The following is a 27,721-nucleotide window of genomic DNA, read 5'->3' on the forward strand; positions in this document are numbered from 1 at the left end:
ACTGATGACGGAACACAGATTGCTCTTGGGCAGATTTGCAATAAGGACGTACACATTGGAATTTTCACTATTGCATTCCAGAGTTGTTATCAAAATAAAATGGCTAAAAAATATTCTAAATGAATTCATTGATTCCATGTTCCTTCTCACCAAAGGTTCTTTGAAAGTTGTTTATTGTTTGCACACCGACATTTTCTCTTTCCATAAGCTGAAAAAAGTAGTTTAAAGTAGTCAAAGGATACACTGAAAAGGTAAAATATGGAGACATGTCTTTTGATCCAGTTTGTACTAACGTACAAGCATACAAAAATGTGTTAAATCTCTCAGTGTGGAAATGTAAAGCCAAATGGACTTTTAGCAGACACGTATTTTAGGAAAAGAACTATAGCATTGCGAAAAATTTCCTTTGTTTTCGTGTAGCAGTGAATCATCAGCACAATTAAAGTGCTCAAAATGCCAACGACAATAATTGGAATAGACTGATCAATAAAGTAAATAGACAGTTGTGAAGAGTCATATCAGACTCGAAAACTTTAATTCTATATTCCTCTCCGCAGGTACTGCCAGGCTTTCTGAGTTTCTCCAGCATTCCCTGGAATTTCAGATTTCCAGCATCCACAGTATTGTTCTTTTAACTGAACAAAAGGTGAGGCATTCTCATTGTGATGATCCTTGGAGAAAGAAAATTCAAAATTTTATGAAAGCATAGTACAACAGGGATTTAACCACAGTAAATATTAAAATACATTGGAGAACAAATTCATCAGTTTAGTTGAAGATATTTGTTTATTCCATAAGACCATAAGACATAGGAGTGGAAGTAAGGCCATTCGGCCCATTGAGTCCACTCTGCCATTTAATCACGGCTGATGGGCACTTCAACTCCACTTCCCTGCACTCTCCCTGTAGCCCTTGATTCCTTGTGAGATCAGGTATTTGTCAATCTCTGCCCTGAAGACATTTAACAACCTACCCTCCACTGCGCTCTGTGGCAATGAATTCCACAAACCCACCACTCTCTGGCTGAAGAAATGTCATCTCATTTCAGTTTTAAATTTACTCCCTCTAATTCTAAGGCTGTGCCCACGGGTCTTAGTCTCCCCGCTTAACGGAAACAACTTCCCAGCGTCCACCCTTTCTAAGCCATACATTATCTTGTAAGTTTCTATTAGATCTCCACTCAACCTTCTGAACTCTAACGAGTACAATCCCAGGATTCTCAGCCGCTCATCGTACGTTAAACCTACCATTCCAGGGATCATCCGCATGAATCTCTGCTGGCATTCTAGAATCCTAAAAGAGGTAGTTACAGAGATAGTGGATGCGTTGGTTGTAATTTTCCAAAAATCCTTAAACACTGGTGAAGTACCAGAGGATTGTCGGACAGGACATGCGACACCCCTATTCAAACAGTGGGTGTGGATAAAGGATTCTGTGTCAGGTTGGAAACCCGTAACCAGAGGGATCAGTGCTGGGGCCGCAACCATTTACATCGTATATACCAGTCCTGGGGCCGCAGCAGTTTACAACGTATATATCAGTCCTGGGGCCGCAGCCATTTACAACGTATATATCCGTGCTGGGCCCGCAGCTGTTTACAACGTATATATCAGTCCTGGGGCCGCAGCCGTTTACAACGTATATATCTGTGCTAGGGCCGCAGCCGTTTACAATGTATATATCCGTGCTGGGGCCGCAGCCGTTTACAACGTATATATCAGTGCTGGGACCGCAGTTGTTTACAACGTATATATCCATGCTGGAGCCACAGCTGTTTACAACGTATATATCAGTGCTGGGGCCGCAACCATTTACAATGTATATTAGTGACTCGGAGGAAGAAAGCAAATTTAGCCAACTTTAGGTGGAAAGGCAGGTTGAGAGGAGTATACAAACGGATTAGACGAGAAATACTGATAGGTTAAGAATATGGGAAAAAATTTGGCAAATGGGAGTCTAATGTGGGAAGATGTACACTTGTTCATTTTGGGAAGGGAGAATAAAACTATTATTTGAATGGAGAAAAACTGAAGTTGCAACATAAAGGAACTTGGGGGGACTTGTCAGAAAAGCCTGCACACAAGTGAAGCAGATAATCACAAAGTCTAATGCAATGTTGGCCCTAACTTCAAAGGGGTTGCAGTATGAGTAGGGAAATCTTACTGCAATTGAACAAGTGCTGGTGAGACCACATCTGGAGTACTGTGAGCAGTTTTCATCCCTTATTTAAGGAAAGGTATCATTTCGCTAGAGGCAGTTCAGAGAACGTTCACAGAGAATGATCCATCAGGTGGAAGGATTGTCTCAAGTAAAGGCTAAACAGGTTGGGACTCTACTCACTTGAGTTTAGAAGAATGAGAGATGATCACACTGAAACATAGAGAATTCTTAAAGGGCTGGACAGTGTAAATGCTGAGAGGGTGTTTTCCCCTCCTGGGACAGTCTAGGATGAGCAAGCAGTCTCAGAATAAAGGGGAGCCAATTTAAGTCGGAGATGAGGAGGAATTTCTTTGCTCGGAGGATTGAGAATCGTTGGAATGCCTTGCCACAGAGAGCTGTGGAAACAGAGTCCTTGTGTATATTGAAGGCTGAGATATTTAGTTTCTTGGATCAGTGGGGGAGTCAAGAGATACAGGGCAAGTGGACACAAGAGAAGGTCAGATCAGCCATGATCTTATTGAATGGTGACACAGGCTCGAAGGACCGAACAGCCGAGACCTGTTTGTATTTCTTGTGGAGTTTGGTCTCAGAAGTGTTAACCCTGTCTCTTCTGCCGCTGTTCAATCTCATGTTTAGCCACACTTAGGGAGCAGGCAACCACTGCTGCCAAATGAAATAGCAGGGATCTGAGTAATGGCTGATCTGAGCAGCGGAACCAGCAACTCTCAGGGACGTGTCAGTGCAATGGGCCCTCACAGGCCTGCACCCTCACAACGTAGTGCCCTGACTACAGGCTTGATTCTAGACAAAAGGAAAAACAAACAAAAACAAACAGAGGCACGTCATGGTACACCGAGTCCCGTGGTTCCTCCTGTCGCCGATATCTACTCAAACTTGGCCAGTTGCCTCCAGTGCCTCTATCGCAACTTTAAAGAGGGGAAATGAATACAATGCAACAATTTAATGTAAATCCAACTGAAAAGGAAGAGCTTGGATTTCTGGAGAACTTCATTATGTGCCGAACATGCCAAAGTGCTTCATAATCAACTGATTCCTTCTGAAGTAGAGACTGGTGGAAACTGGCTGTCAATCTACAAAGGTCCCATGTTCAATCAAGAGAGGGAGCAATGCTGAGGACAACACTGGGTCAACACTGTCCATTTCCCAATAGTGCCACGGAATAAGTCTGTTCCTGGAAAGGACTGATAGGACCCCAATTTGACATCTCATCCAAGAGACAGCATCTCTAACAATGCTCTGCACTCCCAGCTTTGATGTGTTTGATTTGATTTGATTTGTATTGATTTCACTTATTGTGGTCATGTGTACCTAAGTACAGTGAAAAGCTTTGTTTGCTAACCAGGTACAGGCAGATCATAGCAAGCAAGACCATAACAGAGCACAGGGTCCTTAGCCAGAGCAAGGCATTCAGAATACACTGCACAGGAGGTGCACGAAGCAAGATCAACATTACTTGATGTTACAGAGTCCATTCATCGGTCTAATCGCAGCAGGGAAGAAGCTGTTCTTGAACCTGTTGGTGCATGTGTTCAAGTTTCTATGTATTCTGCCTGACAGAAAAGGTTGTAAGAGATCGATGGGACTTTGATGATGTTGGCAGCCTTTCCACAGCAGCAAGCCATGTACATGGAGTCCATGGCTGGAAGGTTGACTTCTGTGACGGTCTGGGCTGTGCGCACCACCTTCTGTAGTTTCTTACAGTCCTGGGCAGACCAGTTGTTATGTACCCGGACAGAATACTTTCTATGGTGCATCAGTAAAAGCTGGTGAGGGATCTTATGGACACGTCAAATTTCCTAAGCCGTTTGAGGAAGAAAAGGCATTGTTGTGCCGAATTAACTGTTGCATCTACATGGCAAGTTCAGGACAATTTGTTGGTTATTGTCACTCCGAGGAGCTTGACAGTCTCCAACCTCTCAACTTCAGCGCCATTGATGGAGCTGGGGCCATGTTCTCCTCCTTTCTTTCTGAAGTCAATGATCAGTTCTTTTGCCAACATTGAGAGAGAGTTTGTTATCGTTGCAGCATGACGTGAAGCCGTCCACCTCCTTTCTGTATTCTGACTCGTCGTTGTTTGATATCTGTCCTACTATGGTGGTTTCGTCAAACTTGCTGATAGCATTCATTTGGAATTTGGCTACATAGTCGTGGGTGTACAGGGAGCACAGTAGGGGGCTGAGGACGCATCTTTGGGGGCTCCAATGTTGAGGGTTATTGTGGAGGAGGCACAGTTACCAATCTACACTGATTGTGGTCTGTGGGTCAGAAAGCTGAGGATCCAGTTCTGCAGGGTAGAGCTGAGATCAGGGTTAAATCCATCGTCTCACCTCCCCTGATGTGAGGCTATTGCTGGCTGAATCATTGTCATTCCTTGAATCTGTTTACAGCTAAGAGTTAATTGAGAAGCCGGGGACAAATTCCACTTCCATTGACACCAAGCAAGATAGACATGAAATGGTAATGTAAGGAGTTAAAAATGCGTTCTGCGGGCTCATTATAAACGAGGGCAGACAGCGAATCTAAAAACCTGTCACCGCATCAACTGCACAAGTGCATCGCCAGATCGGACCTCCCCATCAATTTAAATTTCCTGAATAATGTTTCGCGCGTGGCATGTCTCCCTTGTTTCTGTATCCACTTCTGAAACATCTGGTAAGCTTTCTCCTTCAAGCCACCTGTAACACAGTCAACATCGATAATAGTGATATCACTCTCGGTCAACTCCAAACTTCGACCAATCATCTTCCAGTCTCTGTTGACCAACTCGGCTAATGTCATACATTCTTCTGAAGTGGGATTGCAGAGAGGACCTGCAACCAGAGGGAAAGACAAAAACTAAAACAGGGCAAAAAGAATCCAACAAATAAATTTTGTTATGATCCTACATAACGGTAATCGAGGGCATGTTCAATCTGGCTCGATAGATCATATATTTTCATATTTTAATGTGGTGGTTATTCACTGAGATGTAAATAGACAAGGCTGCAGATTTTCTTTAACATTTAATTGCATAAAAGCGAAATATCGAAAAATCAAACAGAGCTACCTAAAAATATAGAATAGTTTGAAAGAACTTAATGCACACAATAAAATGACATGAGGAAGGGTCACCGGACCCAAAGCTCTGTTTTCTCCTCCACAGATGCTGCCAGACCTGCTGAGCTTTTCCAGCGACTTTGTTTTTGTTCCTGATTTACAGCATCCACAGTTCTTTTGGTTTTATTTAAAATGGCATCTCATCGTTTCCTCAGAACCATAACTTGACAGTTTCAATTCATTTTGTTCAGCTCAGCTAAATCTTCCCAGTTTCATACAGAGAACTTTAAAGTTCAAAATTATTTTTAGTCTGCTTATGAGGATACTCACAAAACTAGAGGCTTAAAATGTCTTAATCACTTAACAGTGTGCTGCTTTCGAACCAAATACTCCCAATCTGGATGCTGCACAAAATGAATCCCTACAAAAATAACTTGTTCCCTATAAAGATAGCTGGTTTGTAAAGCTTTCCAGAACAGAAACTATGTGGTGTTCTTGGCCACAATCAGTTCTCCTCCAAAACTACTTAAAAACGTCCAATCAGTGGGTTTTTCTGAACTAAGTCATTGATTATTCTAAACAACAACCAAAAACACAGGCTAATAGCAAGACCTGTTGTAGGGGTATCACATTCCAAAAAGTCATCAAAGTCCTAGCAGACCATAGGTCTGCTCTCTCATTAGACAGAAACAACCAGTGATGGTTTGACTTGAGGATTACCATCCACCAGGCAATACAGTGAGAGCAACAGTCCTTCATGGTAACCTCAGCCCCAGAGTAGAAACTGAACACATGCCACTGGTATCACGCTGCATCGCAAACCAGCCGTCCAGCCCACAGAGCGAGCCCTGCAAGGCTGAACGAACGATGCAGGCTGCAAGATTCACGGTCGTTCGCTGCTCCAAGGTAACAGGGCCACAAAGAGCCATGCCAAGAGAGACAGCTGTGTGTGTATCTGAAGGAAGCACCTCACTGATCCGCATGTCACACAGTCAGACGGCTCAGAGACATCCCAAAGCCTCCTATTCAAGGCAGTAGAAGATGGTGAGAGAGGGAGACTTCACATTGATCACTGCAACAGAGCAGAAGGCGTAGCAATGAGATTTCTCCCAGCACAGGGTCACAGCTCTGCTACGCCAAGGTAGTATTCACACCTTGTGATTATGTAGCTCCTTCCACAAGCTCTGGATGTCCAAAACCACTTTACAGTCAATGGGGCCCTAATGAAACATGGCCAATATAGTTATGATGAACGCAACCTCAAATGGACCAGCAACCCATCCATTCCACCAGTTGGCAGCACTTTCATTAGTCTCCTGGCTTGGGACGTAACCACATCCCGTGACATGGGGTCGGAGGGGAGACACGGCTTGGGGGTGGACTGAGTGGGCATGGTTGTACACATCCTGTTCAGTGACAACAGAGGTGAGGCATCCAGCCAACGTGTCCCCATCAGTCCTGCCTCACCCAATGTTCCCTTGGTGGAAGCAAGTGATATTCCCAAATTTGGTGGGATCTGGAAGCACAGATGCTGGTTGGAAAGGTGACCCTCCCCACCCCTGCCCCCTCAAATGCTGGTGGCCATTACCAACATAGATTTTGAGGCACATACGTTTGAAATGACGTCATGCGATGGTGAGCTGCGTTCATGGCCTCTTCCTAAGCATCACTAGGAGTGGTGGAAAATTAACCGGATGGTTTCTTTCTATCAGAGAGTTGGGATGAGCTACAGGGTGCTCATAGCTCCCTGGTCTATATCAGTCTGGTCCAGCGACAAACCAAGAACTAAAAGATGGTCTCGAAACAGTCTCCCAAGTACATAAAATTACGAATAGGATCAGATTCGTCAATGCGGTGCATGTGGGAAGAAACTGAGGAAGCCCAACTCGCTCATGAGATAGGCTATGAACGTTGTCAAAAAGAATTGGAGACAGAAGGGAGTGCAGATTATCGAAGAGACCAGGTTAGTTCAGAATCCGGACAGTGGTGGGGCCCGTGGAATTCTCTACCACTGAAAGCAGTGAAAGCCAAAACATTAGAGATAATGGGAACTGCAGATGCTGGAGAATTTCAAGATAATAAAATGTGAGGCTGGATGAACACAGCAGGCCAAGCAGCATCTCAGGAGCACAAAAGCTGACGTTTCGGGCCTAGACCTCTGATGAAGGGTCTAGGCCCGAAACGTCAGCTTTTGTGCTCATAAAGCCAAAACATTGTATGATTTTGAAGGGAGTGGATATAGCACTTGGTTTAAAGAATCGAAGGATATGGGGAGAAGCAGGAACTGGGTATTGAGTGGGATGATCAACCATGATCATAATAACTGGTAGGACAGGTTCGTGGGACTGAGTGGCCTACACCTGTTCCTATTTTCAATGTTTCTAACTAGGATTAGTGAATTCATCAGCTCTCACAGACTCTATCAGCTCGTGAACAGAAATCTTCCAGCATGTAATTGCAGGTACCAAGCAAATGGTGTAACAAAATTACTCACGCTTTACAACTTCCTGTTGGCTTGTGTTTTGTCTTGTTTCTACAAAGAGATAAAAAAAATGTAAAAATTGTTTTGTTGTTTAACAGCTTCAACTCCCCTCTCCCAATCCTTCTTCAGGCACGTGGTGAGTAACCTTGCTGTTAACAACAGATGAGAGATTGTTCGGATCAGTCCCCACTCACTCACTGTCACCAATACTAGGTCTCCTGGCAGCTGGCTAATCGGCTGAGGGAAGCAGCACTGCTCTACGCTCAGCTAACAGTTGGCGGCACTCCAACATCTCACTTCGCCCGATACCAAAGAATTGCTTCAAATTGTCACTTCCTCCATTTCGCGCGCTCAGGTGGAGACATGCCAGTGCTAGCCGGAAATATTCCATATCGCCCCCGCCTCCGACTGTGTTGACGCAGACATGGACGGTCGAGGGAAGAGGCTAATTTGTTGATATGTGCTCCCAGCATGCACTAGGATGACAAAGGCAGGAAATCCCACAAACGGAAATTGACCGGCATTCAGCCAAGTGCACTGCAGGTGTCAAGCTTCACAGGCCCAAAGGCAGTGCAAATGCCATGCTGAAGCAACGCAGCAATGAGCTTCCGACACCAACAGCTTGGGGGTGGGGGTGGGGGGTTGGTACAACAAGTTCCAGTTACTGAGTATCACATGGGATCAGTTCACTGGGACCGAGAGGCTGGATGGAGTTTGACCCTTGGTCTGACTATGTGATCCCCGAACGGTATTGTGAGGAATAGCGCATTGATATAGCGCTTGGTTCGACCTCTCAATGTCAGGAATATATCAACAAGAGCTAACACACACGTGTGTTGCCTCCTGGCGTCGAATGTGATGTACCCAGGTCACCAAATAATTGGTGAGCGTCTCCACCCCAACACAGGAGAAAGGTGAGAGGATTTCGAAAGCAAAGGGACCCGAGAACAGAGACCACAGGAGCTAGGAAGATGCTCAGTAAAGTGCTCAAATATATCATGAATGGACGGCCTAAAGAGTGTGATGTTGGGAAATTATTTCAAAAATGAACAGAGTGTGGATTAAGGAGCCTTAAGGGATTTCAGAGTCATTATTTCATCAAGGTTGAGAGAGAGATTGGTGGAGGAAATTCATCATGAACACACAGGGGTAGTCCAGTTGACAGCAGTATTATTGTGGCGTCTAAAAAGTAGACAAAGATACTGAAGAATTAGTCAGAAGTAAAGTGCACTTCAAAATGAGAAATGATCCAACTAGAGCTCCTTTCATTACATACTCAAACATAAGGAAGCTCTGGAAATAAACATTTTGGTTTAATCGTTCATGGGATGTGGGTGTCGCTGGCTGGGCCAGCATTTCTTGCCCATCCCTAGTTGCCCTTGAGAAGGTGGTGGTGAGCTGCCTTCTTCAACCACTGCAGTCCACCTGCTATGAGTTGACCCTCAATGCCGTTAGGGAGGGAATTCCAGGATCTGGACCCAGCAACAGTGCCTTCATTTGATGCTGACATTCCAGCAGGGTTACTGGACAGCGATCGGGAACCCCAGATGCTTTCGGCCCCCCCACCCCCTCCAAGTCCCGTGGATATTGTGGGGCAGACTAACACTGGGGTCAGGCTCCCACAGCCTCCTGAACCCTCCCTCCATTGGGCAGTAACTGGCCAATGAGCTGCTAAATTAAAGAGAACACTCCAATAACATGCAAAAGAGAGATAAGCATTGACTCACCATCAGCTCTGATGGGCACATTCTGTTCCTCAACTGCATCTGAACAAAATAAGGAACAGCTAGCAATCAGAAGTAAACACTGTAACAAGAATTTATCCTAGAACAGAAGGATCTCTGTATTCCTGAGTGTCAGGACACATTAAGTCACCAATCAAATCAGTTCTGACAAATACTGAATCTGTACAAAACAAAACCATGAGTCCCTGCTGGCTGGCAGGGGCCCAATGGAACTGCAGTGTAATGTCAGAAGTCGGTGTCATCACCGCTAATTGCATATTGACCAACACCATTCACACCTCCTCAGATATTAAAACAGTCCGTGTCCACAGACAGCAGCCAAGTTTGGGCAGCTGAGAAGTAAGTTATGTGCGTGAAACACAAGTGCAGGCAATGACCCTCTGAATCAAAGCCTTGCCCCTCGATGTTCAGCAACATTACTAACCCCCTCTGCAGGAAGTATTCAGGCCAGACCAACACCCCTGCCCGTTTCCCTAGGCCAGCATACTTCATCCCTTCAGGCAGTAGCCACAGTGCCTTTTGAGAATCATGACAGAATCTGCTGGCACAATCCTACCTCATGCCTTCCTGCTCCTGACCCTCACAATGTGCAATCATTTCCCTCACTTCCTGGTCGTGTCACTTCTCAATTATCTTCCCTTTTTATTCCCTGCTTTTCAATCCTCTCATCATTGGAAACAGTTTCTTCCCACTCTCCACTGTCCAGCCCCTCATGACTTTCATCAAATCTCCCCTCAACTTTCTCACCTCAAAGGACAGCCGGCCCACCTACTCCAATCTCTCCATGTAACAGAGATCTGCCATTCCTTTAATGGTTCTTGTCAATCCTTTGTGCTTCCTCTCTAAAACCCTTAACATACGACCAACAGTGAGGTGCTCAGATCACACAGCATGAAGGAAGACTGTGAACAGCTCTATGGTCAGACCCTATAAAGCCACCCAAGAAGGGTCCCGACCCAAAACATCAGCTTCCCTGCTCCTCTGATGCTGCCTGGCCTGTAGTGTTCATCCAGCTCTGCACTGTGTTCTCTTTACCGCAATCGCTCATTTTCCCACTCACACCTCAAGGCATTGCCAGTGGAGGTAACGGCAGGCTATCCGAACATGGTGGCCATCAGAGGAAACCCCTTCCAGTCTCCAGCCACCACACAGCTCAAAGTGGAGCTCCCAGGCTATAACTATTCTCTCTGCACCATGTACTGCAGTGTTGCTACCCTACCTAGGGGCATCACCTTGTGGAAGTGTCCACTGGTGTAATTACATGTTCACGCGCGGGCACGCACACACATATACACACTCTCACACTCACACGTACACATGCACGCATGCGCACACACATGTACACATGCACACACACACACACAGGTACGCATGTGCGCACGCCCACTCATACACGCACAGGTACGCATGCGCGTACGCCCACACACACATGCACAAGTACACATGCGCGCATGCACACACAGGTACACAAGCACAAACACAGGCACACACACACACACACACACACACACACACAGAATGTGTGTCAAAGTAGCAACATGAAACCATAACCAACTTCTCTGGTACCAGACAGGATCAGTTCAAGCTGCACAGACAGGTGTCTGGAAACTCTCTCCCATTCAGTGAGACAGCGGCATTAGGAAAATGCAGCTTAAGGGTCACTCAGCTTCCTGTTTGTTTACAGAGAGACACGCACTGACTCACCAACAACTTTGATGGGCTCATTCTGTTCCAGAACTGGTTCTAAACAAAACCAAGAATAGTTAGCAATCAGCACAAAATATTACATCACAAAAATTCATCTTTGATCAGAAGGATTTCTGTATTCCTGAATCTGAGGACACTTTAAAAAAAGGGCTCAGATTAGTACTGACAACACAGTCTTAATGATTCTGTACAATCTACAATGAGGTGAGACAAAGCTGGGTGGGAGGACAAGCTGTGACGAGGACACAGAGATACCGCAGTGCGATTTGTATAATTTTGGGTGAGTGGGAAAACACGTGGCAGATGCAGTACGGTGTGGATAAGTATGCTGTTATGCACTTTGGTAGGGAAATGAGGAGGGCAGATTGTTATCTGAATGTGAGAGGGGAATGCGTATCATGAACACCAGTCACTGAAGGAAAGCATAGCAGTGCCACAGTTAGTAAAGATGACAACTGGTACATTGGCTTTCATATCAGGAGGATTCAAGTACAGGAGCAGGGATGTTTTACTGCCAATATACCGGGTCCTGTTGAAACCACTCGTGGAATATTTTAAGCAGTTTTGGTCTCATTATCTGAGGAAGGATGTTCTTGCTACAGAGGGAGTGAAGCAAAGGTTTACCAGAGTCCTGAGATGGCGAGACTGCCTGATGAGGAGAGGTGAGTCTCTGGAATTCAAGACCAAAACGTTATATGATTTCAAAGAGGAGTTAGATATTGGGGTGAAAGTGATCAAAGGATATGGTGGGGGTGGGGAGGCAGGAACAAGCTGTTGAGTTGAATGACATTGAAAGGTGGAGCGACTCAATGGGCCGAACTGCCTCCTCCAGCTCCCATTTTCTACGAGCCTCTGGCACTTCCTAGTGCTGGCTCAATGGAACTGCAGCAGAGTGTCAGACGGTGGATTCACTGATAATAATCAACATCATTCACAACTTCACAGATAGAGACAAACACTAACTCACCGGCAAAGTTGATGGGCCCATCCTGTTCCTCGACTGGTTCTAGACAAAATACAGAACAGTTAGCGATCAGCACAAAACATTATCACTGAACAGAAGGATCTCTGTAATCCTGAGCATGAGAACACCTTAAGACTGAGATCACATCCACTGGAAATGTGGCTCTGTACATTCATGACCCTCTACTGCTACCTGGTGGTGACTCGGTGGAACTGCAGCATTTGGTCTGACCAGATAAAAAGAATGAGATAATAAAATGTGAGGCTGGATGAACACAGCAGGCCAAGCAGCATCTCAGGAGCACAAAAGCTGACGTTTCGGGCCTAGACCCTTCATCAGAGAGGGGGATGGGGGGAGGGAACTGGAATAAATAGGGAGAGAGGGGGAGGCGGACCGAAGATGGAGAGTAAAGAAGATAGGTGGAGAGAGTGTAGGTGGGGAGGTAGGGAGGGGATAGGTCAGTCCAGGGAAGACGGACAGGTCAAGGAGGTGGGATGAGGTTAGTAGGTAGCTGGGGGTGCGGCTTGGGGTGGGAGGAAGGGATGGGTGAGAGGAAGAACCGGTTAGGGAGGCAGAGACAGGTTGGACTGGTTTTGGGATGCAGTGGGTGGGGGGGGAAGAGCTGGGCTGGTTGTGTGGTGCAGTGGGGGGAGGGGACGAACTGGGCTGGTTTTGGGATGCGGTGGGGGAAGGGGAGATTTTGAAACTGGTGAAGTCCACATTGATACCATATGGCTGCAGGGTTCCCAAGCGGAATATGAGTTGCTGTTCCTGCAACCTTCGGGTGGCATCATTGTGGCACTGCAGGAGGCCCATGATGGACATGTCATCAAGAGAATGGGAGGGGGAGTGGAAATGGTTTGCGACTGGGAGGTGCAGTTCGCAACAAACAACTGCACCTCCCAGTCGCAAACCATTTCCACTCCCCCTCCCATTCTCTTGATGACATGTCCATCATGGGCCTCCTGCAGTGCCACAATGATGCCACCCGAAGGTTGCAGGAACAGCAACTCATATTCCGCCTGGGAACCCTGCAGCCCAATGGTATCAATGTGGACTTCACCAGCTTCAAAATCTCCCCTTCCCCTACTGCATCCCTAAACCAGCCCAGTTCATCCACCCCCCCCTACTGCACCACACAACCAGCCCAGCTCTTCCCCCCCACCCACTGCATCCCAAAACCAGTCCAACCTGTCTCTGCCTCCCTAACCGGTTCTTCCTCTCACCCATCCCTTCCTCCCACCCCAAGCCGCACCCCCAGCTACCTACTAACCTCATCCCACCTCCTTGACCTGTCCGTCTTCCCTGGACTGACCTATCCCCTCCCTACCTCCCCACCTACACTCTCTCCACCTATCTTCTTTACTCTCCATCTTCGGTCCGCCTCCCCCTCTCTCCCTATTTATTCCAGTTCCCTCCCCCCATCCCCCTCTCTGATGAAGGGTCTAGGCCCGAAACGTCAGCTTTTGTGCTCCTGAGAAGCTGCTTGGCCTGCTGTGTTCATCCAGCCTCACATTTTATTATCTTGGAATCTCCAGCATATGCAGTTCCCATTATCCCCAAAAAGAATGAGATGTTTTCCAAGTCCCTAAAGCATGTGGCTCTTTCTCTGCAAATGCTCATATCTATTCACACCTTTTACAGCAAGCAGTCAACTGACCATCCAGCAGTGTTAGCAGTCGATGCACTATCACTGAGGAAAGGCACAACAGTGTTACTGCCTCCTGCTGTGTACAATCTAATACTATGAAGGCTGTGGACTGAGACTATGTGGGAAGTATCTCCTGCGGTCTTAGCAAACCCACCCGGCTGCTATCATTTCGAAGCATGGGCACTAGATAGGAAAGGACTGAACAGCTGATCCCAGGGCTCTTTCCAGTGTCATATTTAATATTAATCTGATAGATACCATCCAGATACAAAGTCATGCACAGAGCATTGTATAGAACACCCAGCACTGATGCAGTAATTGTAGGATTCCTGGCCTCACCCTTCTCGTTACAAATCACACTAAAGTTAAATAATTAAACAGGGAGGTCTTGTGATGAGGTGAACATCCTAGTCTCTGGGTTCAAGGTCTACTGTGGGATTCAACAGCCAAAAAAAAAGTCCATTCATATCTTGGCTAAAGATATTACATTTCATCCTGTAAAACCTTCCAGCGTAGCTACAGGCATCCAAGCCAACGGAGTGCCACGCAGTAAGCTATCGAACGTTGAGATGTCTATCCCAGAAATAACTAACTGCTTTGTCCATCTCGTATATCACTAGACACAGGAAAACGAAAACGAGTTAAAATTGCAGTTGGAACCAAAGGTCATCACACTGAAGACGCTGCCAGATCCACAGGGTATTTCCAGCATAATCTGGTTTCAGTTCAGAGTTTCAGCCCCCTGGATTATTTCCTTTTGACTTGGGCTACAACCTTCTGGAGGTTCATGGATTCTTTTGTCATAACTGCCTCAAATCTGGCTTCAAAGTTCCCGCCCATTCATCGTCCTCGATGTTATGTATCTGCTCAGTATTTGTGGTCCATTTGAAAATAACAGCCTTTGGCATCTCTGTGCATCTGACACCCAGTAGCAAACAAACATAACTTGTCAGCACCACCGAAATACTCTTAGCTGTGACACCTCCGCAATAGGCCATCTACTCCCAGCAATGCTACCTTTGCACTGGGTGGGGCTGTTTTTTGGCAACAACACCTCATGCTCCAATGGGATTTTATTGCATCTTAGTTACAGTACTTCCTCCACTGGGCAGGCCCTCAGGACAGTATGACTCATCGAAGCATGAGCAGATGTTTGAGAGCTGGCTGCAATACCAGTCTGGGAGACTGAGGTATGGGGCGGCTTGTACTTCATCCTTCTGCAGTCACATTAAAACTGATGTAAAACATGGTGGATCTAAAGGCAACATTGGGAACTGGTGAGTGACAAGGAGCGCAATGCTGGTACAAGATTACACCGTAATTTGGACAGGGTTGAGTCTGGGAAAGAAGCTCCTGACGAACATTACCATAAAGGGATCTGTTGTCTTCACTATCTCGCAGCGATGCCCCGCCAGAAGCTCCATCCTCAGACTGTGACTTCTGTACAGGGATAAACATAAGTAGTTCAGGAAAAATAACAAAACACCTGCAGTTAGCTACTTTCACTTTCCTCACTGCTGGTTTCTAAGCTACAAAAAACATATCAACTTACACCTCCTCCTGATCTCAGCCAGGACCAATTCGCTGTCTTCTTTCTGGATTTTCAAAACTGCATCTCCTTCTGCTTCATCGCCCTCTACAGACTTCATAAACCGAAATTTAGTGCCACCTAATCATTTTTTAAATGACTTGGTGCAATACAATTCTGTCTTACTTATTTCTTATTTTTAATGTTTTCTTTTACTGGGAATGCTTTTTAATTCTAATTCACATGTTTGGTTCCTTTCTCTGGTGACTGTCTATGTGGAGTTTGCACATTCTCCCAGGGGCTGCGTGGGTTCCCTCCAGGTGCTCCGATTTCCTCCCACAGTTCAAAGATGTGCGGGTTAGGTGGATTGGCCGTGCTAAGTCGCTTATAGTGTCCAAGGATGTGCAGGCTGGGTGGGTTAGCCATGGGAAATATGGAGTTAGAGAGACTTACAACTACTCTGTTCTTCAGCGGGGTGGTGCAGACTTGATAGGCTGAACAGCCCCTCTCCACACTGTAGGGATTCCATGATTCAATGTGTGATGAACAAAACTCCTGTTTGCAAAATACTCAGCTCCTTTGCTGAGCAGAAGGATCAGTACTGTGACAGGGTAATAATGCAGTGTTCTGGGGAGTCAGGGGTGTTTTGGAAATGTTTATTCTAATGACCAAGGAATGCAGTAGTGCTCCTCCTAAGTTTGAGGATACAGAGTCCTCTCACAACACCGTTAAGAATAAATTCAAAAGCAGGCGTCCAGATACACTTTTTCCCACACTGCTGTCATCTATCTCCCAGATCAAGTGCAGCTTCTTAAAGCTGTGTCAGAGTGGGCACTAATACAGCAATTTGAAGCGCTAGACTAAGACTCACACAAGAAGTTGTCATTAGAATTTTGTTTGCCCTGTTGTGCATGTTAACATCAGCAATGGAAGCATTAACACTAGTTGTAGAGCTAGGTAGGCTCAACTCAGCCAGAATTCCCAACCATTCTCCCTGCTGGCTGTGCATTGGATAGTAAAGACTCCGTACGGAGGGAAGAATTGAGTCAGAGTGGCACAGCACTATTCGCTGCCTGGGTTTGCAGGGATTGGCACTTCAGGGAAATGTCCCGATCACCTAAGGAACAGGAGCTTAAGACCATAAGACATAGGAGTGGAAGTAAGGCCGTTCGACCCATCGAGTCCACTCTACCATTTAATCATGGCTGATGGGCATTTCATCAGCCTGCACTTCCCTGCACTCTCCCCGTAGCCTTTGATTCCTTGTGAGATGAAGAATTTATCAATCTCTGCCTTGAAGACATTTAACATCCCGGCCTCCGCTACACTCCGTGGCAATGAATTCCACAAGCCCACCACACTCTAGCTGAAGAAATGGCTCCTCATTTCAGTTTTAAATTTACTCCCTCTAATTTTAAGGCTGTGCCCACGGGTCCTAGTCTCCCCACCTAACGGAAACAACTTCCCAGCATCCACCCCTTCTAAGCCATACACTGTCTTGTAAGTTTCTATTAGATGTCCCCTCAACCTGCTGAACTCTAATGAATGCAATCCCAGGATCTGCAGCCTTTCATCGTACGTTAAGCAGGGGGGAGTCAGTATTTTCAGAAGGGCAGAGGGAAATGTTGTCTCTAAACAGGAAAAGAGGAAATAAACAATCTGAGCAAAGCACCACATCAACAAAAATCGCAGGTTTGGAAGAGTAACCAGGACCAATACCTGTTTTGTCAGCTTGTGGATGGCAACTTGAATGTCCTGCTCATTTGACTGCTTTGGTTCCAAATCATAAGCACACTCTGTAACAAAGAGATACATTAACTACTGTATATCTGCACGTGGCTGGTGTTATTGGAAGGGGTAGGCAGCGAGCACTGCTTTTTAGCAGCCCTCGGGGGTAACCCTTGCCCTATTAGAACAGCTTGGTAATGTTTCACAATGACAGGGACTGTAAAAACATACTTAACAAGGTTGGCCGTTCATCAGGGGTTGGATGCCAACACTTCTTCATCAGGGGAATAAGTACTTCAGCTGATTCTGGTAGATCCCGAGGAATCACGTCACAGTCTGGCCTGTCACCCCTTTCCACACAGAGTTTTATTTGCTGAGGATTTACAGCATCTGAGAAAGGGGACAGAGAGTACAAATCAGGCAGCAATAGTTGAAAAACAGCTGTTTGTGTCACACTGAATGGGATAACAGAGAGGTGCTTGATGCAATTGGCGTGTAAGCAAACTATATCTGCTGGCCTATAGAACATACGCGGTTGAATTTTAACACATTGATCAGTGTGCTTCATGACAAATTATCCAGCCTTTGATTACAATGAGGCATAGCATCAGCTCCCCATGACAGCAGCGCTCCCAACATTCAGCCTGACCTCAGTCTCAACGCTGTAACGTGGATAAGGAAACACTCCAGACCGCACTGGGGAGAACAGATATCGCAAGAGGAGCTTTATCTGAAATATAAATACACCTTGAGTACTGGAGTTGAGACATTGCGTTACAATTGTACACAAGATTTGGCTAAGGCTTTACTTGGAGTGCTGCGCACAATTCTGCTCGCCCTGCTCTAGGGAAGGATGTTATTCTGCTGGAAAAGGTGCAAAAAAGATTTACAATGATGTTGCCGAGACCGGAAGATTTGAGGTATATGGAGGGCCTGGGTAGGCTGGGATTACTTTCCCCTGGAGCGTGGGACGCTGACGGATGTCCATCTAGAGATTTACAAAATCATGACAGGCATAGATAAGGTGAACAGCTGAGGTCATTTCCCCAGGGTAGGGGAGTCCAAAACTAGAGGGCATGAGGCTTAAGGTGAGACGGGAACGATTTAAAACGGACCTAAAGGGCAACCTTTTCGCACAGAGCGTGGTGCATGTCTGGAATGAACTTCTAGAGGAAGTGGTACGGGACAGTACAGTCACTACATTTAAAAAGACATTTGTACTAAGGTTGGGGGAGATACGAGCCAAGTGCAGGCGAATATTTCAGCTTAGGAAACCTGGTTGGTATGGATGTGTTGGCTCGAAGGCGCTGTATGACCACAAATAGTGCTGTTTGTCACTTTATTTAGGCCAATGTCAAGTTTCACAGTGCTCCCTGTGCCACACAGTCACATGTGGTTCACATCTGAATGACCTTCCTACAGTAACTGGCAAGGGGATGTGTGCTTACCAATGCAAGGAGTGCTTGCGAATCCTGTTGCTGAATTAGTGCACATGGGCACCCTCACGGTATTGGACTGATCGGACTGGAGATCTGGCCATCACAAACTGCTCAACCCAGTCCAACAGAGTGAGAAACCAATTAATGATCAGTTAAAGGATCAGACACAGTGCTTCCCAGAGAGATCCATGGATTAGACACGAGTAGAATTGTGTATATGTTATACACACAAAAAAAACAGGATTATTGGAGTGTAGAAAGTATCTGAAAAGGACCCACTGCAGGTGTGTAATGAGAAAAATGTAACAAACTAAAATACAAGGTTCTCTTTCATTTTAATAAACACAGGGACGTAGCTTACTTCGAATAAGATTGACAATGTCTCCACACAACAGATGAGAAAGAATAGTGACACGAACTCAGTTGAACTTACTTTTGTAAGGCTTTTGGCGAGTTACTATCTCCCAGATGATAATTCCATAGCTGCAAAATTATAAACAGAGAATAGCCAGAAAGTTATTTGTCACAGCATTAAACTCAGGTTGAAGTTTAAGCAATCAATCATATAGATATTGTTACAATCCCCTGTCGGGAACCAGAGGAAAAAAAAACTCACGCCAAAGGGGGGAATCGATCAGGTTGATAATGAGTAAGAGGTCTTATCTTCATGGTAGGTGGGGCAAATGGGAAGGAGAGCCTTTAAGTTTGGGGTACAAACCCAGCCCACCAGGGGGCAGTGTGCAGTGGGGTCTGTTCAAGACTCCACCTCTTCTTCCCATTATTCAGTGATCCCAAGAAGGATTTTATTATAACAGAACTGTGCGCGCCTCGCTGAGATCCAACTTTGTCACAAAGCCAAGGTAACAAACGAGCACATGGATAAAGCAAGCAGCAAATCTCAGTTCAACAATCAGGTTAAGCTAATCTTTGGCCGGACACTTGAAACCACAAATATTAAAGTATCTGAAGACTGTGATCGATCCTAGTTATAACCACAAGGTGGACGACCAATCTCCCGTCAGATAATTTGTCGACTAATTTACCTGGAATCAAAACTGCAGCTCAGAAAGTGAAAGAAAAAGTCAAGAGTCTCAAAACCTTCAACACCATACACAACTGCCTGCGCATTGATCTAACAGTGCACGGTCAGTAATGTTTGTACTCAAATTATGACTTAACAATTTGAATATTTGTTGTGCACATTCCATGATGATCCCAGTGAAAGGCTCGATCAAGAGGCTTTTTAAAAAAAATGTACAGACTGCCCATGGGTAATCCACTCAATAAAATGGAGAATGTGTTACTTTAGAAAGAACTGAAGCCTAATATTACAAATCACATTGCATTATTCGGTTGCAGGTTGACGTGTCCATTTATGACCAAATTACTTTCTGTCTAGACGTTCCCTAAAGCTTAATTGCTCGGGAAGATGTCAAAGGAAGGGGTGGCTCTGAGGCCCGGTTTTCAGCAAGATCTCTAACAGGAAGTGACTGCCTTTTGTTCTTAAGCCGAAAGCGGCAAACAGTAATCAGGCATTAGCAAATCTCTCACAACACTGCTGCGTGTTGGGCGATGACAGCAAAATTAGTCAAAATAAAGTACTGATCACTATCTAGGATGCTTTTACAAAATATTACCAAGTTGGATCCTGGGGTAAGACTTCCGTCCTACAGTTAGAGGCAAAGTTGGGCCTATACTTTTCCAGGGTTGAGAAGAAGCAAGGGTGATCTAGTTAGTTGGACAGGGTAGACTGAGAGGTTGCTTCCATTATCCTCGGAGTCTAGAACATTGCGGGAAAACCTCAGGATAAAGGGGTAATCATTTAGGACTAAATAAAAAGAAATTCCTTCACTCATAGGGCTTGGAATCTTCATACTTTTCCACCCATAGAGGACTGCAGATGTTCTAACACAGGACACGTTTGAGACCTAAGCTACAAAGATATGCTTATGCCAAATAATTATTTCAGTCCATCTGCTGAAAACCTCAAGTTGAACTCTTTTAAAACTATAAAGGCCGAAGGTACACACGAGAAGTGTCTTGAACTCATAGCCAAACTAAACACCGAATACGCAAATGATAAATGCCAGATTCCATCCACATTAAAATGAAACCATCAAATCTGCAAACTCTCCCCACCCAAAGATAAAGGCCGCATGAAGAGTGCAAGATACTCCATTTCTACTGCCTTGCTAACAAAGCACCAACGGCAGTCTCTTTATTAGATAATAGGTGTTGGAAATGGGTCTCAAAATAGCCAGGTTCTGATCAATAAAACAGCTCAAAAAAATGAGCTGATCAGTTAATTAAGTTGCAATTGGAAGACATGACCATGTTTGAATTAGTGATATTTGGAGAAGAGCAATCTCAAAACAAGCCATCCCCTAAGGAAATGCTCACGTCTCTCCTGCCTTTCCCTCTGTCTCACTTAGGTAAAGGGAAAGTTCAACGAGATTGAGGTGTTCTTGTACATCAGTCAATGAAAGCAAGCATGCAGGTACAGCAGGCAGTGAAAAAAGCTAATAGCACACTGGCCTTCATAACAAGAGGAATTGAGCATAGGAGCAAAGAGGTCCTTCTGCAGCTGTACAGGGCCCTGGTGAGACCGCACCTGGAGTATTGTGTGCAGTTTTGGTCTCCCAATTTGAGGAAGAACATTCTGGCTATTGAGGGAGTGCAGCGTAGGTTCACGAGGTCAAGTCCCGGAATGGCGGGACTATCATATGTTGAAAGATTGGAGCAACTTGGCTTGTATACACTTGAGTTTAGAAGGATGAGGGGGATCTGATTGAGACGTATAAGATTATTAAGGGATTGGACAATCTGGAGGCAGGAAGCATGTTTCCGCTGATGGGGGGAGTCCAGAACCAGAGGTCACAGTTTAAAAATAAGAGGTAGGCCATTTAGCACAGAGTTGAGGGAAAACTTCTTCACCCAGAGAGTGGTGGATATATGGAATGCTCTGCCCCAGAAGGCAGTGGAGGCCAAGTCTCTGGATAGTTTCAAGAAAGAGATAGATAGAGCTCTGAAAGATAGTGGAATCAAGGGTTATGGGGATAAGGCAGGAACAGGATACTGATTGTGGATGATCAGCCATGATCATAATGAATGGCGGTGCTTGAAGGGACAAATGGCCTACTCCAGCATCTATTGTCTATTGTCTATTGTCTATCTTGAAGATAATACACACTGCTGCCACTTAGCAGCGTTGTAGCACAGAGTGAATGCTTGTGGATGTGATGCCAATCCCGTGGGCTGGTCTGTCCCGGATGGCGTCAAGCTTCTCGTGCTGTTGGGGCTGCACTCATCCAGGCAAGTGGGGAGTATTCCATCACATTCCTGGCTTGTGCCTTGTAGATGATGGACAGGCTTTGAGGAGTCAGGAAGTGAGTCATTTGCTGCAATATTCCCAGCCTCTTACCTGCTCTTGTAGACACTGTTTATGTGGTGATTGCTGTTGAGTTTCTGGTCCATGGTTACCCTAAGAATGTTGATATGGTGACAGTAATACCATTGAATGTCAAAGGGCAGTGGTTAGATTGTCTCTTATTGGTGATGGTCATAGCCTGGCATTTTGTGTGGTGTGAATGCAGCTTGTCACTTGTCAGCCCAAGCCTGGATATTGTCCAGATCTTGTTGCATGTGAACATGGACTGCTTCAGTATCTGAGGAGTCATGAATGGTGCTGAAACATTGTGCAAACATCAGCAAACACCCCCATTTCTGACCTTATGATGGAGGGAAGGTCATTATGAAGCAGCTGAAGATGGTAAGGCCTAGGGCCAGCATGGAGGAACTCCTGCAGAGATGTCCTGCTGGCTATGTTCTATGTTTGCTCCTAGACTGTATGGTTTTATCTAATGAATGTGGCTGGAAAGTATACATGTCTGTAGATCGTCACCTTCCCATTCAGACATAATGCTGCTATTAAAGTAAAATGTGAAAACCCCTCCCCGGTAAGGTTCCACAGTAAGCCACTGGTCCTACAAAGTCAGGGTTACACATGGGCATCAAATTGAAAATAATCCCATGAACATGGCCAGGCTCAGTCAGCCAGGCTGTTCCCCCCTCAGCCAGCATTCCCTGGGATTCCAATACCTCTGGAATTGAAAGTGATTGCTGCCATCGGCGTGCTAACAGCGACCAGCATGTGTGGGACTTCGGAATGTGCAGCTTAGAGGGAACGCTGTCTGCAGGCATGCAGTCACTGCCCGCTCCCCTGTGACCATTCTGCCCATCCCCTAAAGGTGGTGCTGCCCAACTCTCCATACCCTCAAGGGACACCGGGTTGGTGCTTGTGCTTTGTGGATCTTAAAGAAGGTCAAATAAGTCTTGGGTGCTCAAGTAACAAAGGTAAAACAAAAGATCCTTTGGAAACAATTTTCTGTATCACAGGGTGACCACTGATGACATTTTTTCTACTGACCTGTACACATCAAACTTCACATCTCCTCTGGTATTGACGTTCTTGAAACATTCAGGTGGTATGTAACTAAGTGTGCCCATGCATTTGCTACTTTCACAGCTATACTGCCCTGTGGATTTACGCCACTTTGCCAGGCCAAAGTCACAGATCTAGGAAGAAAGAAAGAAAGTTCAAACGTGATGTATACAGTCTGAAAGGTATATTTCGCGAGGACAAAGTGAGCGAGTGAGTGATTGCTCCTGCAACCCAGGAGGATAGGATTGGAGAAGTCATTTTGCACTGCAGAAACAATTCCCTGCATTGCAACCAGCCGATTCCACGTGGAAGGAGATCTGTTTTAACTTGACGTTTGTGGTTTTGTTTCCAGTTGACCTTTCCTCCTCAATAACTGGGGAACACCCACTCAGCTCAGAGAAACTATAAATACTTGCCAAGCCTCGTCTTCTTTCCTAATAATTTAGGCTGGGTCCTGCCTCCAATACCCGGGCTCACGTTGCGGATTTATGGTGAAGGTCATGACTCAAAATTTTAGCCTGTCCTTTCATCGTTTGCATACTGGCTGACTCGCTATGCAATGCTCAGTGTTCCCTGGCTTTATTTTGGGTTTTGCCTTTCATGTTGTTCCCTCTCCCCTTCGATTTTGCAGGTTGCCAGGCGGGTGGGGATAACCAGTTTTCAAGCGCCCCTTACTCCCTTCCTCCCAAGGTCGGTGTGCAGAGATTAAACAGGCAAGCAATGCAATTAGGCACTAGAACAATGCACCAGGCTTAACAATATATTCCACTTACCTTGACGTGATAGTCATTATTCAGTAGAATATTGGCAGGTTTCAAGTCATGGTGAAAGAGTGCTGGCTTCAGGTTATGTAGGTAGTTCACTCCTAAAGCAATTTCATATGCAAAACGCAGGCGCAGAGGCCACGGGACATCATGGTTCACAAGAAGTTTATCCAATGATCCAGCCTCCATGAATTCTGTTACTAATCCCAATGATGGCTGCCCATCCTTCGCGTTATCTTCCACCACTCCATACAGCCGCAGGGTGTGTTCAAACTGCGCTCTGTGCATCTTCTTTGCTTCTTCTAACAACTCCTGCTTGTCACTGTAACAGCAAACAGGTTCACAGAGAGACACCACGGTGAGATTGCTCATCACCATCCCAGCCGCAACCTCTCAGATCCCATCCTGCTCGTGTTCCTACCATCCCACCGTGGCCAACCAAGAGCAATAATACCACGCGGCAATATCACCGACAGGATTTATGAGAATTACATAAACAATAGTACCCTCACGACACTAAAACATCAAAACCTTTAAAACCAGTGCAACATTTTTCTGCTTTAACATGGCACCTTTCACATCCACAGAATGTCTGAGAAGTGGTCTGGGGCAATCAAGTATTTCCGAAGCACAGACATCTGTGTGATGTACATGAAAGACAGCAGCCCAAATTTCTCAAAGCATGATAAAATGGATTATCAAAGTGTGTTTCTTATAAATCATTGAAGAATGACTGGTCAGAATATTATTGTGCCTGTCTTATTTCTCCAATTGTCTTTTTTTGATTGATAAAAGTGTGAGCTTATTATCCTTAATAGGGATACATATTGCCCACAGGGGAAGTAATGGCTGAGTGGGATTACTGCTGGACTGTTAAACTAGAACCCCAGATAATGTTCTGCGAACCCAGGTTCAACTCCTGCTATGGCAGATGTTGAAATTAGAGTCCATTGTTGATTGTTAGGGGACAAACCCCACCTGGGTCACTGATGTCCTTTAGGGAAGGAAACTGCCATCCTTACCTGGACTGGCCCACATGTGACTCCAAACCTACAGCAACCTCATTGACTCTTGACTACCCTCTGGGTAATTAGGGACGGGCAATAAATGCTGCACAGCTGGCAATGAATAAATATACCATTCCAAATGACTACTTCCTCTTTAAACTGAAGGTTTATTTTAAATAACTCGAATGTTTTTGTTAAGTTGATGACGCAATCAAATGCAGCCTGTCTCTAAAATTCTGAAACACAGTAAACTTTCTTTGAATAAAACAGAAACACAGAACTTGCACCAAATAACAGGAACACTGACGTACTGGTCAAGAGTTTACTGTAAGGTAATGATGAGTTAATGGTAGTCACCGTTAATAATGCACAAACCACACAGTAATGTTAAACTAGGTCAAATACTTGGATGAATATAACTGTGGTGAGAGAGATGCACTGTTCTACCATTAACTTCCTGGAAACAACACCTCACATGATGCAACATTCAAAAGTACTGAGCAGTGTGAAGTTCATGTATTTGTATTGCAGCTATGAGCCAAGCTCTACACAAAACTTCATCCCTTCCTATCTAGTTACCACGTTTATTGGTGGGAGATAGCCTGATTTCAGTCAAATTACCTCTGCAAGTTAATTATTGCAAGTGTGAAGACTCGGTCATCATAGTTGCCCAACACTGTGGGAGCAGCCCTTTAAGTCCACACTGACCCTGCAAACAACAACCAATCCAAACCCATTCCCTTGCCCTATCTGTACTCTCCTTTTCCATGCACCTAACCTACACATCCCTGAACACTACGGACAATTCAGCATGGCCAAAATACCTAACTTGCACATCTTTGGGCTGTGGGAGGAGACCAGAGCACCCAGAGAAAACCCACGCAGCCATAGGGAGAATGTACAAACTCCATACAGACAGTCACCCGAGTTGGGATCAAACCTGGGTCCCTGGCACTTTAAGGTGTCAGTGCTAACCACTGTGCCACCCGTCCTTCAGCTTTTAATTGTTGTTGTGGCTTTTCTCCCTTCCACACATCAATTCAATTTTTTTAAAGCAAAGATTTTTAATTAAGCTGTTCGGGCACCTTATAACATAACATACTTCTTCAGTAGGTATGACTTGAACTTGGGCCCTCTAGCTCTTAGGGAGAGACACTGTCACTGTGCCATAAAACCCTTCAATACCTTTGGTTATTTTCTGGCTCTTTTGTACGTCTCTCAATTGATTATGTGAAGGGTTGTGGTGCAATGGGGTGATGTCCCTACCTCTTAAGCCTGAAGTTCTGGATTCAGGTCTCCCTCCAGAACTTCAATGACCATGGAAGGTGTAAGCATCCTTGTTGTCTCAAGGAACAACCAGAAGCAGAATCCAACTTTGCACTCCTTCACTCTATTTTGTTTTTTGTGCCTGATTGACATCAAATTCAATATTCTAAATGGCATGTTTATGTGCGATAATAATCTGTGGTGGCATGGTTAAACAGTCAAAGGTACTAGCTTTTAAAATAAAACTCCAGTCTCAACTGAGTTATTTGTTCAAATCCTATTGCTGCGAAAATCTCACCAGTACACAGGCAATGATGGACCAAACAATCCCCTTCCATGCCATACTAATTCTGTGGTCCCACTTGATTATGGAATTATCCAGTTGTCCAATAAAAGCAAAATGCTGCAGATGCTGGAAGTTTCAAATAAGATGCTGGTGAAAATTGCTCAATTTCCAGTCCAAATCACTCAGCTGTACTGGAGAGGGTGCAGTGCCAGTTCAGTGGAGGCAGTGGAAATATTACTGGACAAGTAGTCTAGATTACGCTATTAGACTGTGCCAATTCTCTGGACATTTGGCTCAAATGTGAAAGGGTTCAGAAAAGATTTACAAGGATGTTGCCAGGGTTGGACGGTTTGAGCTATGGGGGGAGGCTGACGGGTGACCTTATGGAAGTTTAATAAAATAATGGGGGGCATGGATAGGGTGAACAGCCAAGATCTTTTTCTGAGACTCTGGGATTGCAAAACTAGACGGCATAGGTTTAAGGGATAAGATTTGAAAGGGGACTTTGGGTGTAAGAAGAAGTGGAGGAGGCAGGTACAATTACAGCATCTATAAGGCATCTAAATAGGTACATGAATAAGAAGGGTTTAAGTGAGATATGGGCCAAATGCTGGCGAATGGGGCCATGGTTAAGTTAGGATACCTGGTGGGCATAGACATGTTGGATGAAAGGGTCTGTTTCCACGCTCTGTCTTTAGATGGCAAAATCTGAACTGTACTCAGTAGAAATCTGGAATTTAAAACTAGTCTAATGGCGCCCATGCATCTAAGCAACGCACTGTGCAAAATCTTGCGGAAATTGTTTGCTGCTCAGTAAATTCTAGTTCAACATTCCCCAGCCTGCCCAACCTGGTTCCAAGCACAGCGACTGTTGAGATTGAATGGAAAAGTTTTTATTTGCAAGATGCGAAGTTGCAAAGAACAACTTCCTCACTCACCAGCTCAGTCGGCAAAAGGAAGTGTTTGCAATGTAAATCCAGCGATAATCTGTCCGTGCAGCCCCCCCCACCAAAAAAAAAGAAAATGACAGAGAATCGTTCCCTACCTCCCATTCACCCTGAGGTACTTGACTGCCACCCAGATCCCCCAAGAGTGGTGGCGAGCTTTGTAGACCTCTCCGAAGCCCCCGGAGCCGATACAGCACCTCCGCTCTAAATCCCTGGGCGCGATAGAAGTGAAGGAAGAAGCTGGGAGCTGCCCGGGCCGTCGCTCGTGGTGCCCCAGGGAATCCTGCTGTGCAAACTCCCTCTCCATGCTCCGTCACCACTGCAGCCCGGCGCTGTGTTACTGCTCCCACTCGGTGCTTAAAACAAACCCCTCCCCACAAACTGGACACCTCACGTCGGAGCTTTCGTTTTTGAAATCCCTTCTTGAGCTGCTTTCAATTCCCAACCCGTGTTGGCCTGGAGGAGGTGGTACTGAGCTGTCCTCCGGCACCACTTCAGTCACAAGGATAGCACCTCTTACCCTCCCCGACCCGGGGCTGCTGAGGGTCA

General features: G+C 45.5%; 1 protein-coding gene across 3 annotated transcripts; it reads right to left on the minus strand.

Moving 5' to 3' along the window:
- Positions 1-177: 177 nt before the first annotated feature.
- On the minus strand, positions 178-27,585 carry LOC125459638 (receptor-interacting serine/threonine-protein kinase 1-like). 3 transcript variants are annotated; one of them, XR_009446773.1, is made up of 13 exons: positions 27,271-27,585; positions 23,676-23,988; positions 22,888-23,036; positions 18,895-18,944; positions 17,254-17,412; positions 17,014-17,090; positions 15,134-15,206; positions 12,119-12,157; positions 11,149-11,187; positions 9,427-9,465; positions 7,712-7,750; positions 1,248-4,991; positions 178-671 (listed from the first exon to the last, which is right to left on the minus strand). XR_009446773.1 is itself a non-coding variant. In XM_048546248.2 (12 exons), the coding sequence occupies exons 1-12, from the start codon at positions 27,477-27,479 to the stop codon at positions 658-660; spliced, it is 1,200 nt and encodes a 399-aa protein (XP_048402205.1). In that variant the 5' UTR covers positions 27,480-27,585; the 3' UTR covers positions 178-657. The 3 variants fall into 3 exon arrangements, 2 of the variants coding, with proteins under 2 accessions (XP_048402205.1, XP_048402204.1); XM_048546248.2 differs by lacking the exon at positions 1,248-4,991; XM_048546247.2 differs by having other exon boundaries at positions 178-4,991.
- Between the last annotated feature and the right edge of the window lie 136 nt (positions 27,586-27,721).

Source organism: Stegostoma tigrinum, chromosome 16 (assembly GCF_030684315.1).
Source record: "Stegostoma tigrinum isolate sSteTig4 chromosome 16, sSteTig4.hap1, whole genome shotgun sequence".
In the NCBI taxonomy this organism is placed as follows: Eukaryota; Metazoa; Chordata; class Chondrichthyes; order Orectolobiformes; family Stegostomatidae; genus Stegostoma; species Stegostoma tigrinum.

Bases quoted from the DNA above. Each gene is read 5' to 3' on its own strand.
- LOC125459638 (XM_048546247.2), bottom strand. From the start codon at position 27,479: ATGGAGAGGGAGTTTGCACAGCAGGATTCCCTGGGGCACCACGAGCGA. The intron at 23,989-27,270 runs GTAGGGAACGAT...TTGCTGTTACAG, and splicing joins TACCTCAGGGTGAATGGGAG to TGACAAGCAGGAGTTGTTAG. The intron at 11,188-12,118 runs GTGAGTTAGTGT...GGTTTTGTTTAG, and splicing joins TGGGCCCATCAACTTTGCCG to AACCAGTTCTGGAACAGAAT.